The sequence below is a fragment of the Sarcophilus harrisii genome, chromosome 5 (assembly GCF_902635505.1).
Source record: "Sarcophilus harrisii chromosome 5, mSarHar1.11, whole genome shotgun sequence".
Classification (NCBI taxonomy): Eukaryota; Metazoa; Chordata; class Mammalia; order Dasyuromorphia; family Dasyuridae; genus Sarcophilus; species Sarcophilus harrisii.
In genome coordinates, this window is record NC_045430.1 from 275,824,002 (window position 1) to 275,838,909 (window position 14,908).

General features: G+C 48.0%; 1 protein-coding gene across 1 annotated transcript in view; it reads left to right on the top strand.

Moving 5' to 3' along the window:
• RAPGEF5 (Rap guanine nucleotide exchange factor 5) overlaps positions 1–14,908 on the top strand; it is a 227,159-nt gene that overhangs the window by 69,413 nt on the left and 142,838 nt on the right. Inside the window, exon 6 of the mRNA XM_031940640.1 lies at positions 3,778–3,844. Coding sequence (XP_031796500.1) covers positions 3,778–3,844 — 67 coding nt within the window. The remainder of the gene's footprint in view (positions 1–3,777; positions 3,845–14,908) is intronic.

Below are 14,908 nucleotides of genomic sequence, written 5' to 3' on the forward strand. Positions count from 1 at the left end.
AGAGAGAAGAGCATCCAGCTTAATGGGCTGGAAGATGGATGATTTAGCATGAGAAAAGGGAGGCAGCCTAATAGGATCATGGGAGGAGGTCTGGGAGAGCAGAGATAGCGGATGCTCTCCCAACGGGATTTAGCCCCAGGAGGCTTCAGCTTGGAGCAGGTGGAGGCCTTGGAAGGCTTCTTGTCCAATCCCTTCATTTGGGGTTTTTAGCAGTCCAGGGTTACAGGATAGTTGTGCAGCTGGGTTTGGAAGCCATGCCCTTTGCTTTGCAATATGCCCTCTTTCCTCTGGCCCCAGTGCCTCAGAGTATTGCCAGGCTGTCTCTTTGATCTCCCCCATGTCTGCCTGTGTGCACAGGGCCCGCCATGAAGCTTGCCCTAGCACGGCGGCTGGCCAAGGGGAGCACGCTCAGCTCTGTCTCTGCTGGGCCGCTTGTCACCAAGACAGCCCCGGTCTGAGTGACGTCCTGGAAGAAAGCCTGTCCGGGAGCGTTTGGGCCCTCCCCAGCTGTGTCAGGTTCTGGCCCCGGGTTGTGGAAGCGGATTTATGATGGGATGTGTCCAAGGTCCCCGTGAGTGTGAAACACACAGGCTCGGGCGCTCAGCCAGCGGGCATCCCCTGGTGGGAGGGAGACGTGAGAGGGCAGGACTCCCTGTGGGGGATGGCTGAGGCGAGGAATCAGCAGCGGGCTCTTGGGCTCTACTGCTGGGGCGCTCCCAGCTTAGCCTCCGCTGCCGGATCAGTGCCGGCCGAGCCAGAGGCCTTGGGTGCAGATCCAGCCTCGGCTGTCATTTCTCAGCCTTTTGCCTCCGTGTTCTCTTCCATAAAACAAGAGGCTTGGCCCAAAGGGCCTCCAATGCCTCTCCTCCACATCTAGAACCCCATGATCGGGCCTGCTCACCTGTAAAAGGGACAACGAAACTCCTCTATCGAATTCTGCCTCCCCGGCCGGCTTGTTCGGCTCCAATGAGACCGTTTGCTTTACAAACTTCCAAAGCGTTCACCAAACATCAGATATAATTATGATGATTCTCCTTTGAGTCCCGAGTCCCGCGGAGTGATCGATGCCGGCACAGCATCATTCCCAGCTCAGAAAAGCTTGGCTAAATATCAGGGAGCGTTTCTGAACGCCACTGGGGCCTCCCAAATTACTCTGGGGCAGGTTGTTCTGTTTTGCACAAGTGCAATTTCTTTTCTGAAGTTCAGCGGCCGCCCAGAAAATCCTAAGGTCTTTGTTCGCACTTCTGCCTTTATCAGACAGGCTGTCTATTACTCTTCCCAACGCCGGACTGTGGGAGTAATTAAATTACGCACTGGAAGCCAGCAGTGCTGGGTTCGGTACCTGTATATTAAGAAATCTTGTAAAATCCATGGTTTGGAGTTAACGCCTCCAGCAGATGGGGTGTGATTTAAAAAAAAAAAAAAAAGGAAGAAAGAAAGAAAGAAAAGAAAAGAAAAAAGACTTTAATGCAATTTCAAAAAACTCAAGGCAGAATTGATCAGCTGGCTTTTCATTTTTAATTCCTGGAGCTGTTCCTATTAGAGAATTCTGAGTCTAGGGAAGAGCCCTTTGCCCTCTGTGGATAAATCTGGAGTTGGCTTGTTGTACTTAGCTATGAATGGAAATCGATCACGGGGGCTCTGATCTTCGAGTTGCTTTCTTAGGGGTATAATTACTGTGAATCCTCCTGGCTCCACATCTTGGATTTAAAGGGATAGCTTGTTGGAATCAGATTTGCCACCGATTTTTGTTATCTAGGGCCAAGATCCTACTTTGACTACCTAAAAAAAAATTTAAATGAGGTTAGAAAACTCACCTAATCTTGGATGTTCTCCTTCTCTCTTCCCTCCCCTCTCTTCATGTTTAGGAACATTCAAGATTTTCTTACAAACTGAAAACTTTTCCCCATTACAAGTCCTTTTCCCGGGTCACTTGCTTATTTAGAAATTCACGACGACTCTGGGATCAAGTGCAGACTACTTTCCTTGATTTTTGAGGATACTCAGATCCATCAGGAATTTGGTCCTGCCTTTTCTACCCAAACTTTCTGCTTCCTTATCAATAGCAAAAGCTTTCCTGATTACCTGGGTAACTATGCCCGGGTCATTCCAGCTCTGGGGATCTCAGTTCTCTAATTCTAGTAAAGTACTAGATGGCCTCGGAGTCTCTAATTTATGATCCATCCATCTCCGTTCACCTAAACAAGTCACCAGTTCTTTGGATCTCAGTCTTGCCATCTGTAAAATGGGAAGGTTGGAATAAATGGTCTCCAGGATCCAGACACAGTCCACGACTGGAATCCTAGACATGACCTTGCTATCAAGGTCAGGCATTTTCTGGGCTGAAGCTCAGCTGTGAAATGAGGGAGCTGGACTATCTTGGAGATCCATTCTAGTTCTAGTTCTAGGTTCTGATGATCCTTAATGGATGGATCTTTGGTGTATATAGAAACTCAATTAGTACTTTCTGAGATCAAGTCTGTGGATCAAACTCCTTCCTCTATCTCAAATATCCTCTCCCTCTATTTTAGCCCACCAGAGTCAGAGGCATTTCTCCTAAGAATCCTTCACTGACCATCTCTGCATGATCCTGAGGCAATCATTTAACATTTCTCAGTTTTCTTATCTGTAGAATGGAGCTAATAATAGCTCTTGCTTCTCAGAATAATAAGATAATTATGTGAAGTGGTTTGTAAACCTCAAGGAGCTATAGAACCACCAGCTGTCATCAGCGGTGAGGATGAAGGCTCTTGGAGGACAGGACCATATGTTCCTCTATGTCAGAGGTCTGAGAACTGGCTTAAACATATGGAGGCTGCTTAAGAAAGGCATTTTTAATGCTCTAGGCCTAAGATTTATGACAAAGACATCGCCATCGATCATCCAAATAGTCTCCGTGCTTGGTTGAGTGCAAGTGACAAATTCTATCCTCAGTTGATGAGCTGGAGATGTCCTGCGGGTTTTAACCGGAATAGTAGAAGGCCTTGAATCCAGATTATTTGAGCAAAAAGTAGAGAATCTCTTCTATACCGATGTCTATCTGTGACTTTCCCGACTCTGATAGTCTGCCCAAACATGGGGAGCCCACTCCTTCCCATAATAGTCCAGTCCATTCTTGGACTCTATTGCTTGTTAGGAAGTTGTGTTTTTATTTTCACAGAATGACAAATCGCTAATCAAATCCACACCTAACAAGGTGTTCCCTCAACAACAAATCCTAGAATTCATCATTCAGCCTTTGTGGGGAGCCCTTCATTGAGGGAGAACGAAGTACCTCCAGAGGCAGCCCATTTCACTTGGGGATTATCTCAATTGTCAAGAACACTTTTCCTCTTCAGAGAATTTGAGTTGGAAGAAACCTAAGAGGCTGCCTCCTCTACCTTGTATCTGAACAAGAATACTCTCTAAAAACTACACAGGAAGAATAATCTCTCCATTCTCACCCTGAGCTTAAATTTGCCTCTTAACCCTCCCCCACCCATGGCTCTTCATTCTGCCATCTGGGCCCAAACCTTATAGATCAAGTGTCATCCTTGGGTGCTGTTTGGAGAACGATTCTTATACCTGTGATTAATTGCATTTGGCAACGAGCTTATTGATTTAATGAAAATAGTTAGGCCGCCGTGGGATTAGTCACCCGAGTGTTGTTATGATTGCACCTGGGATTGGTGATGGCACGCTGCAAGACTGCCATTTGCCCCACGGTTTTCTACATAGTGTGAATGATTTGGCCAATCTGAAAAAAATCTAAAAACTAATTTCATGTTTGGTTTTCAGGCCCCATCAGAAAATTGAAGATACAGAAGAAAGCAGTGATGAACTTCTTGTCCGTCTCACGTCTGCGGTAAGTTATTGAATGTACTTCACTTGGGATCCTGACTATAATTATTCTTCTGTCCTTCCTCTTCATCCTCATCCCCCCAGTTAGCTCCCCAATTAGAACTAGAAGGGACCTTGGATTCAATTCAGTTCATCTAACTTTTAAAAAGCACATCCAGGGTAGAAAGTACTTTATTACACTAGTAGAGAGCAGACGATTCTAACCAGCTCCTCTGCCTGGGATGTCTTGGCTCTCATCACAGAAAGAAAGGGCCCAATGAAGAAGTGGTTAGTTAACTGTAAAGATGCCCCCATGCCTAGTGAAGTCTTTAGGAAATGGGAACTAATTTCTCTTTGATTGAATTAGAAGGGGAGACTGTTCATTGGTTTGGAAAATATCAGCCATGTCCATGTGTAGCCCTTTAAAATCAGGTTGTCAGTTCCAGAGTCCAAGCTCCATGGAGTGTGACTCCGAGCTGATGCAGGAGAGTAGCAGGGTAAAGAAAGTGGATTTTCTCCCCGCCCCATTAACCATGGAATCTGGCTACCTCCCCCCCCCCCCCCCCCAGTGGGAGGCCCTCCTTTCAGCAGCTCGAAAGTTCTCAAGTTCAAGAGAATTTGAGGCAAATTTGAGAGAGGAGACAACATACTCTTCATCAGACCTGGAAACAATCAACTCCAAGAAGGAGCAGTTATGAGGGATGAGGCTCCTGGCAGCAGAGAAGAGTCAATCAGGGGTTCACAAGGGACCTAACTCTGGTCACCTAGAGTGGTGCTGCTGGGTTTTTGGAAATACAGAGGCAAAAATTAACTAGCTGTTGCCCTCATGAAGTTTATAACTACTGAGACCCATTAGAGCCTCCCAGCTATATCTGCCAATAAAGATTTCATGGCATCTGTAACTGGTGGGAGGAGATGGACCACTGCAGCATAGCCTTCCCTACTTCCCCGGTTCCTGCTACCGCTGAGTTCCCGGTCCGTGGCCAGCCGTTTTCGTCCTCAAGGTGGTAGAGGGGAATCTGACGTGCAGGGTTTTCTATTTTGACCACTTCCGAGCCCCCATCAGTGCACTTGCTATTGATGATCAGACCTATGTGCGCTTGTATAAGCTTCTCTTGGGGCTTCAGTTTCCTTCTCTAAAACTGCTCCGCCATGCTAATTACTCTTAAAAACAGAGGCTCAAGGTCTTGCCCACGGTGACCTTGGGCAAGACCTTGAGCCTCAGTTTTTCCATTTCTCAAATGAAGGGTGAATTGAATTGCTTCTGAGGTGTCTACTTATGTTCCTTCCCCCCATTTAATAATACTCCCCCCCCATTTACATGTAAAGATAATTTTCAGCTTTTACTTCTATAAGATTTTTATTTCCATTTTTCTCCCTCCTCCCTCGCTCCCTCCCAGCAAGCAATCTGTTAGGTTATACATATCCATATATGTTCACATTAGTTGAGTTGTAAAAGAAGAATCAGAACAAAAGGGGGAATCACTGAGAAAGAGAAAACAAAGACAAGTGGAAATGGTGCTTTGATCTGTGTTCAGACTCTGCAGCTTTCTCTGGATGTGGATGGCATTTCCCATCGTGAGCCTTTGGAACTGTCTCAGATCATTGTGTTGCTGAGAGGAGGAGCCCCTGTTCCCTCATCCTACTTGTGTTAAAGACAGGATCAGAAGAAAGTCAGGGAGGGAATCTCCCTGTGAAATAAGTGTTTTTCAAAAATGCACATTCGGAGAATCTTCTTGGGAATTTGGCATGGACCTTGGCTTTGGTTATATAACTGTAGAGCGATGACTTTGTTTTTCAACCATCTCTAACTCTGTCTGTTTTTTCTTGGCAAAGATACCAGAGTGGTCTGCCATGTCCTTCTCCAGCTCATTTTACAGACTGAGGCAAACTGAGTTAAGTGACTTGCCCAGGATCACACAGCTAGGAAGTCTCTATTGCCATATTAAATTATATTAAATTGAGTCTTCCTCCTCCTCCTCCTCTTTCTGTTCTTCTTCTTCTCCTTCTCCTTCTCCTCCTCCTCTTCCTCCTCCTCCTCACAGCCAGGAAGTATTAAATGTCTGAGGGCAGATTTGAAGCCATGTCCTCCTGACTTCTCCGCTGAGCCACTGAGCTGCCCCCTAAATTGAGTCTTCTTAACTTCAGGCCCTGTGCCCTCTGTGCTCTGCCACTTGGCTCACTTTGTTATGGGGCTCTTTAAGATTGAATGCACAAAGGGCTCGCTGGGTGTGAGGCTTTAGGAGTTAACAGGGCGTCTGCTGGATTTAGCCCGGGATACATAGGATAGAATGAGGTCTATCCACCAGGCAGTGGGCACTGAATGACTGACCGGGACTTTAAAAGGATGGAGGTCACAGGGCAATCCCAAGGTCAGGGTTTAAGGAGGAGAATGCCATAAACAGCAGCATCACACACAGGGCAGGAACAGTCGGAGCTGGCTTTTAAAGGTCACAGCCCAAGGGAGGGGGCCGTGGGGTCGGCTCGGTCCAGTTTGAAAGCCTGACTCTGACACAAGCTAGCTCTGTGAGCCTGGGCGGTCCCTTCTCTGTGTCCAAAACAGCACTCCCGGCCACTAGAGGTTTAGGATCGTTTGCTAATCCCCGTCTGTGAGGGGGCGTCTACACTTGCTGAGGAAAACACCAGTGGTTCCCAGGGTGCTCCCGGGCTCTTTCTTTGCCCCTCCTGCTTCTGCAAAGGGCTCCCATTACCCCCTATTCTTGGCTAGATTCTGTCCTCTCTCTGCCATCTTTCCTACGACACCAAGCCCAGGGCGACCCCCTTTGTGCAACCCTGAGTTAGACGGCACATCTGGGGGTGATTTAAGCCCCTCTCCTTTGGCCTCTGCCCTTTCTGTGGACTTCATCATATCTAACTCCCATCCCACCTCTCTGCGTACGATCTGCTTCTGCCCCTCTCCCACTTCCCCAAACGTGCCGGGAACCCCTTCTCTGCCAGCCGCCCGTCTGCTATTTTCCTTCCTTGTGTCCTAGTCTTGCTGTTACAATTAAGTGGAAAAACAATCCACTCTGTGCCTGTGGCCCCTCAATCAGGGGTGCTCAGACCCTCCTTCCCAGCAGCTCACTTTCCTGAAAGGGCCGTCAGTGAGGCCGCTGGGAGCAGAGGATTGTTCTTGATATTGTTCAGCTGTGTCTGACCCTTTATCTTGGACATTGCTTGGCAAAGATACTGGTCTGGTGGCCGTTTTCTTCTCCGGGGTGTCCCCATTTTACAGATGAGAAACTGAGGTTAATTGGGGTTAAGTTTACATGGCTAGCTAGTGCCTGGGCCCAGGTTTTAATTCAGACCTTCCCGACTTCGGGCCTGCTGGTCTATCCCTGGTACTGCTCCAGGTGCCTGGTGCAGCGGATGGAGGAGGAGGTTTGTTGTTATTGTTATCATCCAGTTGTTCTGGCTCTTTGTGATCCCAGGGATCCCAAGCCAAGCCCTTCTGTCCCCCACTCTCTTTAGAGTCTGTCCGGGCTCCTGCTCCCTGCTTCTGTCGCAATACCCACCAGCTCTTATCCTCTGCCCTTTGCCCTCAGTCTTTCCCAGGGTCTTTTCCCATGAGTCCCCTCTTCTCATTTTGTGGCCCAAGTATTTAAGCTTCAGCATTACTATCCGACGTTCCGGTAAACAGACGGAATGAATTACTCTAATTGGCCGATTTGATCTCCTTGTTGTCCAAGGGACCCTCCCAAGTCTCCTCAGCTCCCCAACTTGGAAGGGTGGATGGGGCAGATTGGTGGAGGAAGCTGTCCTTTCTGAGGAGCCCCCCACCCCACCCCAGGTGGCTCGATGACTGCACCAGTAACGAGTTAAATTAGGCTCTGGTTCAGGGACTCGGGCCTTGTTTCTGCTTGCCTCTCCTGCTGGATACCTGCCCCTTCCTTCCGCGGGGGGACGGGAGGCCGGCCTGAGTGGACTTGCCTCTTCCTGGAGACTGACAATGAGCTCTTCTCCCAGGGGATGCCTGACCTTCTGACTCACTCCTTTTTCCAGAGCAATTGCTCCTCTGCAGTTCGGCCGTGGGGGAACCCCTGGGACCCACCCTTGCTTCGGGATGCTTGGGCGGCCTTCAAGGCCCCCGGAGCCAGCCTTTGATTTGGGCAGGGACCGGGGACAGAGGAGGCAGCTTTGATCCTACTGACATTCTTGTGTTCCTCCTCATTTGTTCCTGATAAATATCTGACATTTCTACACATTGCTTTAAGATTGACATTTGGTTTGATCCTCATAATCACCCTGCTGAGAGCTTGGTATAGCAAAGAGCCAGTGCGGGGGGGGGGGTCAAAAAGACACAAGTTCGAGTCCTGACTCTGGCCCACCCTGACCACGTGACCGTGGCCATCCCCCGGGTGTCCTTAACCCCTTGTTGCCTTTGGGCAGTTCCGAGAGCAGAAGTTACTGAGGAGGGACTGCTCTGCCCTGGCAAAGGGACATACAGAGAGTCCCTGAAGGCAATGAAATCATGAGTCTCCAAGGTGAGAAGAGGTCCTGCCTGGGGATGAAGAGTCCCTTCGGCCCGGTCCGGGTCAGTGCCTGAACCCTGGGCATCCGGGTGCGAGCGTTACAGCTGGGCCCAGAGGAGGGCAGAGCTCAGCCATGATCAGGGCTGACATTTACAAGGAGCTTGGGGTGTGCAAAGCCCAGCATTAATTATGCAAATACAGAAACCATATGAATAATCAAACAAAAAGAAATTATCAGCACAGGAGAAAGAGCAAGAGATTCTCAGTCACAGGTCCTGCTTCTTGTCCTCACAACATGGAGGACCTGGGGACCGGCTTCCTTAGCAGTGAGTCAGAGGGGCCTGCCGCCGTACCATTCCCGCTGGAAACTCCCAACAGCCTTGGGGGACAACACAGGGATTGTTGTCTCCCTTTCATAGATGAGCAAAGTAAAGCTAACCTTCTTCCTGGTCACACAGCTTCTATCATAGGGAGGATTCGAACTCGGATCTGTTAATTCCTAGTCCAGCTCTCTCTCCAAGGGCCTCTGTTACTCCCCATGATGCTGCTTCCTTTTAAGTGCCTGGGTAATGGGAAAATGCCTCTCTAGAATCATAGAGATTTGTAGGACCCTGGAGAGCTCTGAGTCAACCCTTCATTGTGCAGATGAGGAAACCCGCCTAAGTAGAGATGTAAGTGCAGTGCCCAGGGTTACCCCATGCCAGAGGCAGGATTAGACCTTGCAGCTCTTGGCTTTGAGGCCAGTTCTCCACCCATTGGCTTCATGGCCACACTTGAGCGGCGCATCTAAGCTTTTTGATACAGAAGCTCCTCTTGGAAGAAACCATTTTTATAAAGAAAAACGTATTTGGGAGGTGTCAGTCGTGCCATGAAGCATCATTCAGAAAATAGGAATTAATCTGATGGCCGTTGATAAACCAGGAATGAATTTGAACTTGGGATTCTTTCACCTTCTTCCCTGTCATCTTCCTAAACCACCTCAGCTGAAATCCTGCTAATCTCGCCTTCTCCCATCCGCTGCCCTCATCTCCATTTTGAAAAAGGGTCTCCTACTTCCTTCTCACACGTCTCCTGGCTCCCATTGGGAGTGTCCTGCCCCTTCATGGGGAGTCTCCTGGCTCCCCATCAGGGATCCTCTGATCCTTCACTGGGGGGGGGTCTCCTGTCCCTTCATTGGGGTCTCCTGGTTCCCCATCAGGGATCTTCTGCCCCTGCATTGGGGGTCTCCTGGCTCCCGTTGGGGGTCTCTTGCACCTTTACTGGGGTCTCCTGACTTTTCATTGAGGATTTCTGGTGTGAAGCTCTTAATTCCCATAGCTGTGGTTATCTATACACTCCTTATGGTAATTAATCACTTACCTCGGTGTTCAGTCTCTTCCATTGTTTTGTTGGGGGTTTTTTTGTTTGTTTTTGGCTGAGGCAATTGAGGTTAAGTGACTTGCCCAGGGTCACACAGCCGGGAAGTGTTAAGTGTCTGAGGCCAGATTGCACTCCGGTCCTCCTGACTTCAGGGCTGGTGCTGCCCCTCTTCCCTTGTTTGGAACAGTTTTCAGGCCTCTGCTCCTCACCTGTCTCCCCTAATTGGACGGGAAGCCTTCTGAGAGCTGGGCCACTACTTACGTGCATCTTGCCCACCCTCCTCCCCTGTACTAAAAAGTGTCTTCAGTAGAGCAGGGCTGGTCGTGCCCGTGCCTTTACAGGCAGTTGTAGTTTAGTGACCAGTGCCCCGGTCTTGCGTGACCCCCCCGGGAGACGCGCTGTTTCAGCCCCGACCTGTGAGAGGACGGCCCCGGGCCGGCTCTCAGTGTGGGGCCCCGGGTCATCAGCTGCTAGTGTAGCCTGTGATGGCCTTGACTTTGTCTTATTGCTGAGTCCTGCTGAACTAGCAACCAATGCCCCAGCAGGGACGAGGAGGGAGGACCGGCGGGAACATGCGTGTATTAAGCACCTCCCCGAGGGGCCGTTAGTCCCCAATTTACAAATATAATCTCATCTGATCTTCATAACAGCCTGCGAGAGAAGTGCATTTATCCCCATTTTACAGTCGAAGAAACCGAGGCAGACAGAGGTCACATGTCTTGGTCAGATCCCACAGCTGGGAAGTGTCCGAGGTTGTATTTCAATTTATCTTCTCAAATCCAGCCCAAGCTCTGTGCACTGTGGCGCCCCCTGGTGGCCTTGGCCAGATTTTAAAAATATATATAAATATATTTTGAAAGGAAAAACTATTTCTGTTTTGTCAGCGAGATGAGGTCTGTAGGCGGGAGCACCAGCCCCTTCGCTCGGGGCAATATTTTCTCATTTAATTCCTCAGCCGGATCCAGACTTTCCGACTGGAGAGTTTTAGTTTTCTTTCCAATTTTGGTCCCCCAGGGATAAAGTGCTCTTATTGCTTTGGGGGCTACAGGTCTGTTGATCCAGAAGATTATTCAATCACGAGTCGTGGCTGTTCAAGAAGCAAAGGGAGGCTGGGAAATGCCATTCAGAACAAGGCTCGTGTCAGTGAGCAAAGTGCCGGAAGTGCCGGGGTGGGTTCTGCAGGGTTTGGATCTCTTACAGGTGCTCAGGACCCACTCCCATGCAGAGACAGAGAGACAGACAGACAGAGACAGAGACAGAGAGAGAGAGAGACAGAGACAGAGAGAGAGGCAGAGACAGAGACAGAGAGACAGAGACAGAGAGAGACAGAGAGAGAGAAACAGAGACAGAGAGAGACAGACAGACAGAGACAGAGACAGAGAGAGAAAGAGAGAAACAGCCCTTCCTTGCCACTGCCCTTCCAGGGGATGACGCTACTCCTTCTCTGTGAAAACCTTAGTGCCCTTGGCTTTCCGTGCTCCTCTCTGTGAACTGGCAAGCTCAAGTCAGTCCAAGACAGTCATTTCCCACTTCTTTACTATTTGACAGTTTATGTTTTTCCCTTTGGGCAAGCCATGCAACCTTTCAGCCTCAGTTTCATTCCCTGTAGAATGGGTGCAATAAAATCCAGACTGTTATAATGATAGCATTCATGTCATGGGGCTGCCAGGAGAATAAGGGAGGTAGCATATGTAAAGAGTTTTGCAAATCTCCAAGCCCCTTGTTAAGTGTCAGCTCCTCAGTTGTTAGGCTCGTGGTGGTGGCCATGACCTAGCACACACTCTTGAGGCAGATGCTCTCGGGAACAGCTCCCACTTTGCTCCTGGGGAAGCTCCTGGGAGGGTTAAATGTCTTGACGGGGGTCAAACCTCCAGGAAGGGCCTGAAATGAGATTTGGACCCACAAAGACTGAGCACCAGCTTGGAACAGAGACTGGACCATGATGATTTTCTAGCTGCTGCTGCTGCATAACCCCAGGGGTGACTTCCTCTTGGGGCCCAGTTTCTCATTGTAAATGAAGGGGTCCTTTTCCAGCCCTGATTTAGTGACTGACAGGGCCTGTCACCACGACACACATTGATTTGGGTGAATCTAATCCTGGGAATTATTCATTTGCTTGGAGTCATTCCGTTTCAGCAGCTCAGGCCTAAGGAGCACTTTGTTCACGCAGAAAACGAGCAGCCATGATTGCTTATGATCCGCTGGCAAATGTTCATTCGTGCACCTGCTGCCGGTGATGGCTCCTTGGCTTACAGCTCGGAGCTCAACCTCCTCTGGCCTGAAAGATGAGGAAACTGAGCCTGGGACCAGTGACTTGTTCCTCATCACAAAGTCTAGGGAGTGACAGGGAAAAGCTTCAGGCCCCGCTCCTGTGATTCCTAAGTGCGGGGAATCCAGCCTGGGCAAAGACTTGGAGGTGGGAGATAAAACATCACAAGTGCGGGACACAAAATAGGCTCATTTGGCCAGACAAGGGAGTGGGTGAGAAGGACAGATGTGAAGGAGTAAAGCCGGTATAGGCTTGAGGGGGGCTTGAAAGGCCACAGCATTTGCACTGAGTTCATGTTTGACCCCTATAGCAATAGGCAGCCATTGACTAGTGGAGATCCTCTCTTTCTTCCATTTTTATGGCTATCTTGTGTTTTTATACCTCTTTAATCAATTGCGTTAATTTATAAATAAATAATTATTTTAATAAATTTAAATAATTTTAATATATTTAACAATTAAATCATTTAATTAATTTAAGAGGGAAAGTCGTTCAGCAAAACCAGCAACACATCCTTAGAACCCAATGGCACAGTGTATATACCATTTGTCACCCATAGTCCTTCACTCTTACAAAGAAAGGCCAGAGGAGCCTCACCCCCTTTAGTTCCTCAGTTAGAAAACTTTCCCAGCTAAGCAGAATTTACTCTCCTCATCAGTTTCCAGAGCAATATTCCATCCTATTTTTGAATATTCCATCCCTAATTTTGTAATCATTTCCCCATCAATGGGCATCTACTGTGTCTCCCGTTTTTTGCTCCTGCAAAAATGCTATTATGAGTTTTTTTTGGAAACATGGAACATTTCCATCTTTGATCTCTTTAAAGAAGCCGTGGGGTTTCTGGGTCAAAGGGTATGAGCTGCTTTGGTGCTTTTCCTGGCTTATTCCCAAATGCCTTTTCAGAATATTTAAATTCATTCCCAACTCCCCCAAGAGTAATTAGTGTTCCCGCCTTTCCATAACCTCACGCTTTGACTGTTCCCACATGAGGCATTTATTAAGTGCTTACTCAACCGAGTGCTGTCCTTGGTGCTGGCACGCCAATCAGTAACACTTATTAGGCACTGACTATGTGCTGAGCACTATACTGAGTACCGGGGATACAAAAGCAGAAAAGAGCCAATTCTTGCCTTCAAGGAGTTCAACCTGATGGCACTTATCATTATCATTATTATTGTTATTAATTATTATCGATAAGAATAACCAGAATTAATACAGCCCAGAGAGACTCCTGTAGCTCACATTCTAACAGCTATTATTATTATTAAATCAATAATAAGGATGCTAGCAAGCATGAAAATGGCACAAACAAAATAACAGTTCCTACTCTTGAGGAGCTTATAATTACTATTATTAATAATAAAAATACTAACTAACTAGCGTGAATGTTGAACAGACAAAAAGAAAGACAGCTCATGTCCTCATCAAAGGTGTTGAGAACCAGTGGGGAGATGGGAAGGTGAAGAAATTTAAAGAGTTAAGAGGGGAGAAGGTGAGAGGTGAGCAAGATGTCCCTAGGACTCCTTCAAGTGGAAGCTCCAGGCAGGAGCTGGTCAGTGAGAGGAGGGGGTTGCAGGCAGGATAGAGAAAAGGCTGCTGGGGCAGAAGTCCAGAAGATCACAGTCAGAGCCAGGACGGAAGAAATCTTTTATTTCAATTCTTGCCAGTGTCCTAGATGTTCTCACATTTCTTGCATTTTTAGTGCTGGGGAGCACGGTGGAGCATGTCCAATGGGGCTGGGCCTTGTCATTCTTCCATTTTATCTTTGGGGACTTGGTGGCTGTGTGGGGCAGTAAGGGGACCCAGAGGAGAGATGATCAGATTGGAGAGCAGTCCAGCCCCTCAAGCATCCCCATTAGAACATATCTGACTCATGCTCCCCCAGTCTGTGCCCAAAGACCTTCCAGGAAGGCACTCTGGGGCAGCTCTCATTGCTCAGGTTTCAAGTCTTCAAGTCTAAATTGGCTCAGCCTGGGGACCTAAAGGAGCCAATGGCAGCCTGCTCTCCAATGGCTTTCCCACCTCTAAAAGGGAATTATAATGGTCTGGGTGAGAAGGGATGAGTAGAAGTCCTGAGGAAGGGGCTATGGAAAAGGGAAAACAATAGACCTTATAAAGATATGACCTAACAACTGGGGCTGAGCAAGGGGAAAGACTAAAAGATGACCAGGCCTTAGTCTACCACAGAGTTGATGACTTATAATAAAAACCAGTTTTCCCACAGCAGGGATTACCTTTTGCTTCTTTTTGTATCCCTAATGCTTAGTACAATGCCTTGAACTTACTAAGCATGTAATTAATGTTTATTAATTAATAATAACAATGAATATTAATACAGCAGTCTAAACTTTGGAAAACTCTTTGATCCTCACAACAACCCTGAGATGTGGATAGGTATTTTTATTATTCCCATTTTACAGCTGAATAAATTGAGACTGAAAGTGATCTCATCAGGAGTAAGTGACTGAAGTAGGATTTACACTCGGGGCCTCTGGATTCCAAATTCTGTGTTTTCACGGCTCTCTCTAGCGCTCAAGAAAAATAAGAACTGAAAAAACTGCCAAAAGACTCTAGTTATTAACAGGTGTCAGTGACCTCGGTCAAGTGAAGAATGACAAAGTAGACATGAGAATCTTGGAACAGATTTTCCCAGGAGTTTGGCCGCAAAAGGGACGTGAGCCATCAGATGTTTGGGGGTAGGAGGTGTCAGGTGGAGGCTTTCTAAAGGTGTGGGGGAGCTCCCATATTTAGAGGTAGAGATTGCAGAAACCAGCTGCTGGTGGAGATGGAAAGGGATGGGGTCAAAGGCATAGGTAGTGAGGATTGGTCTTGGCAAGGAGAAGGGTGACCTTGAGAGAAGAAAATGGGGGATGGGATGGAAACCCACAGACTTGGGGACCCATGAGATCTCCGCCTCGATATTCTGCCTTAAGAGGTTGAGCTGGACCAGAGCAGGTTGTTGACTTGTTGATGGAAGAGATGAGAAAAA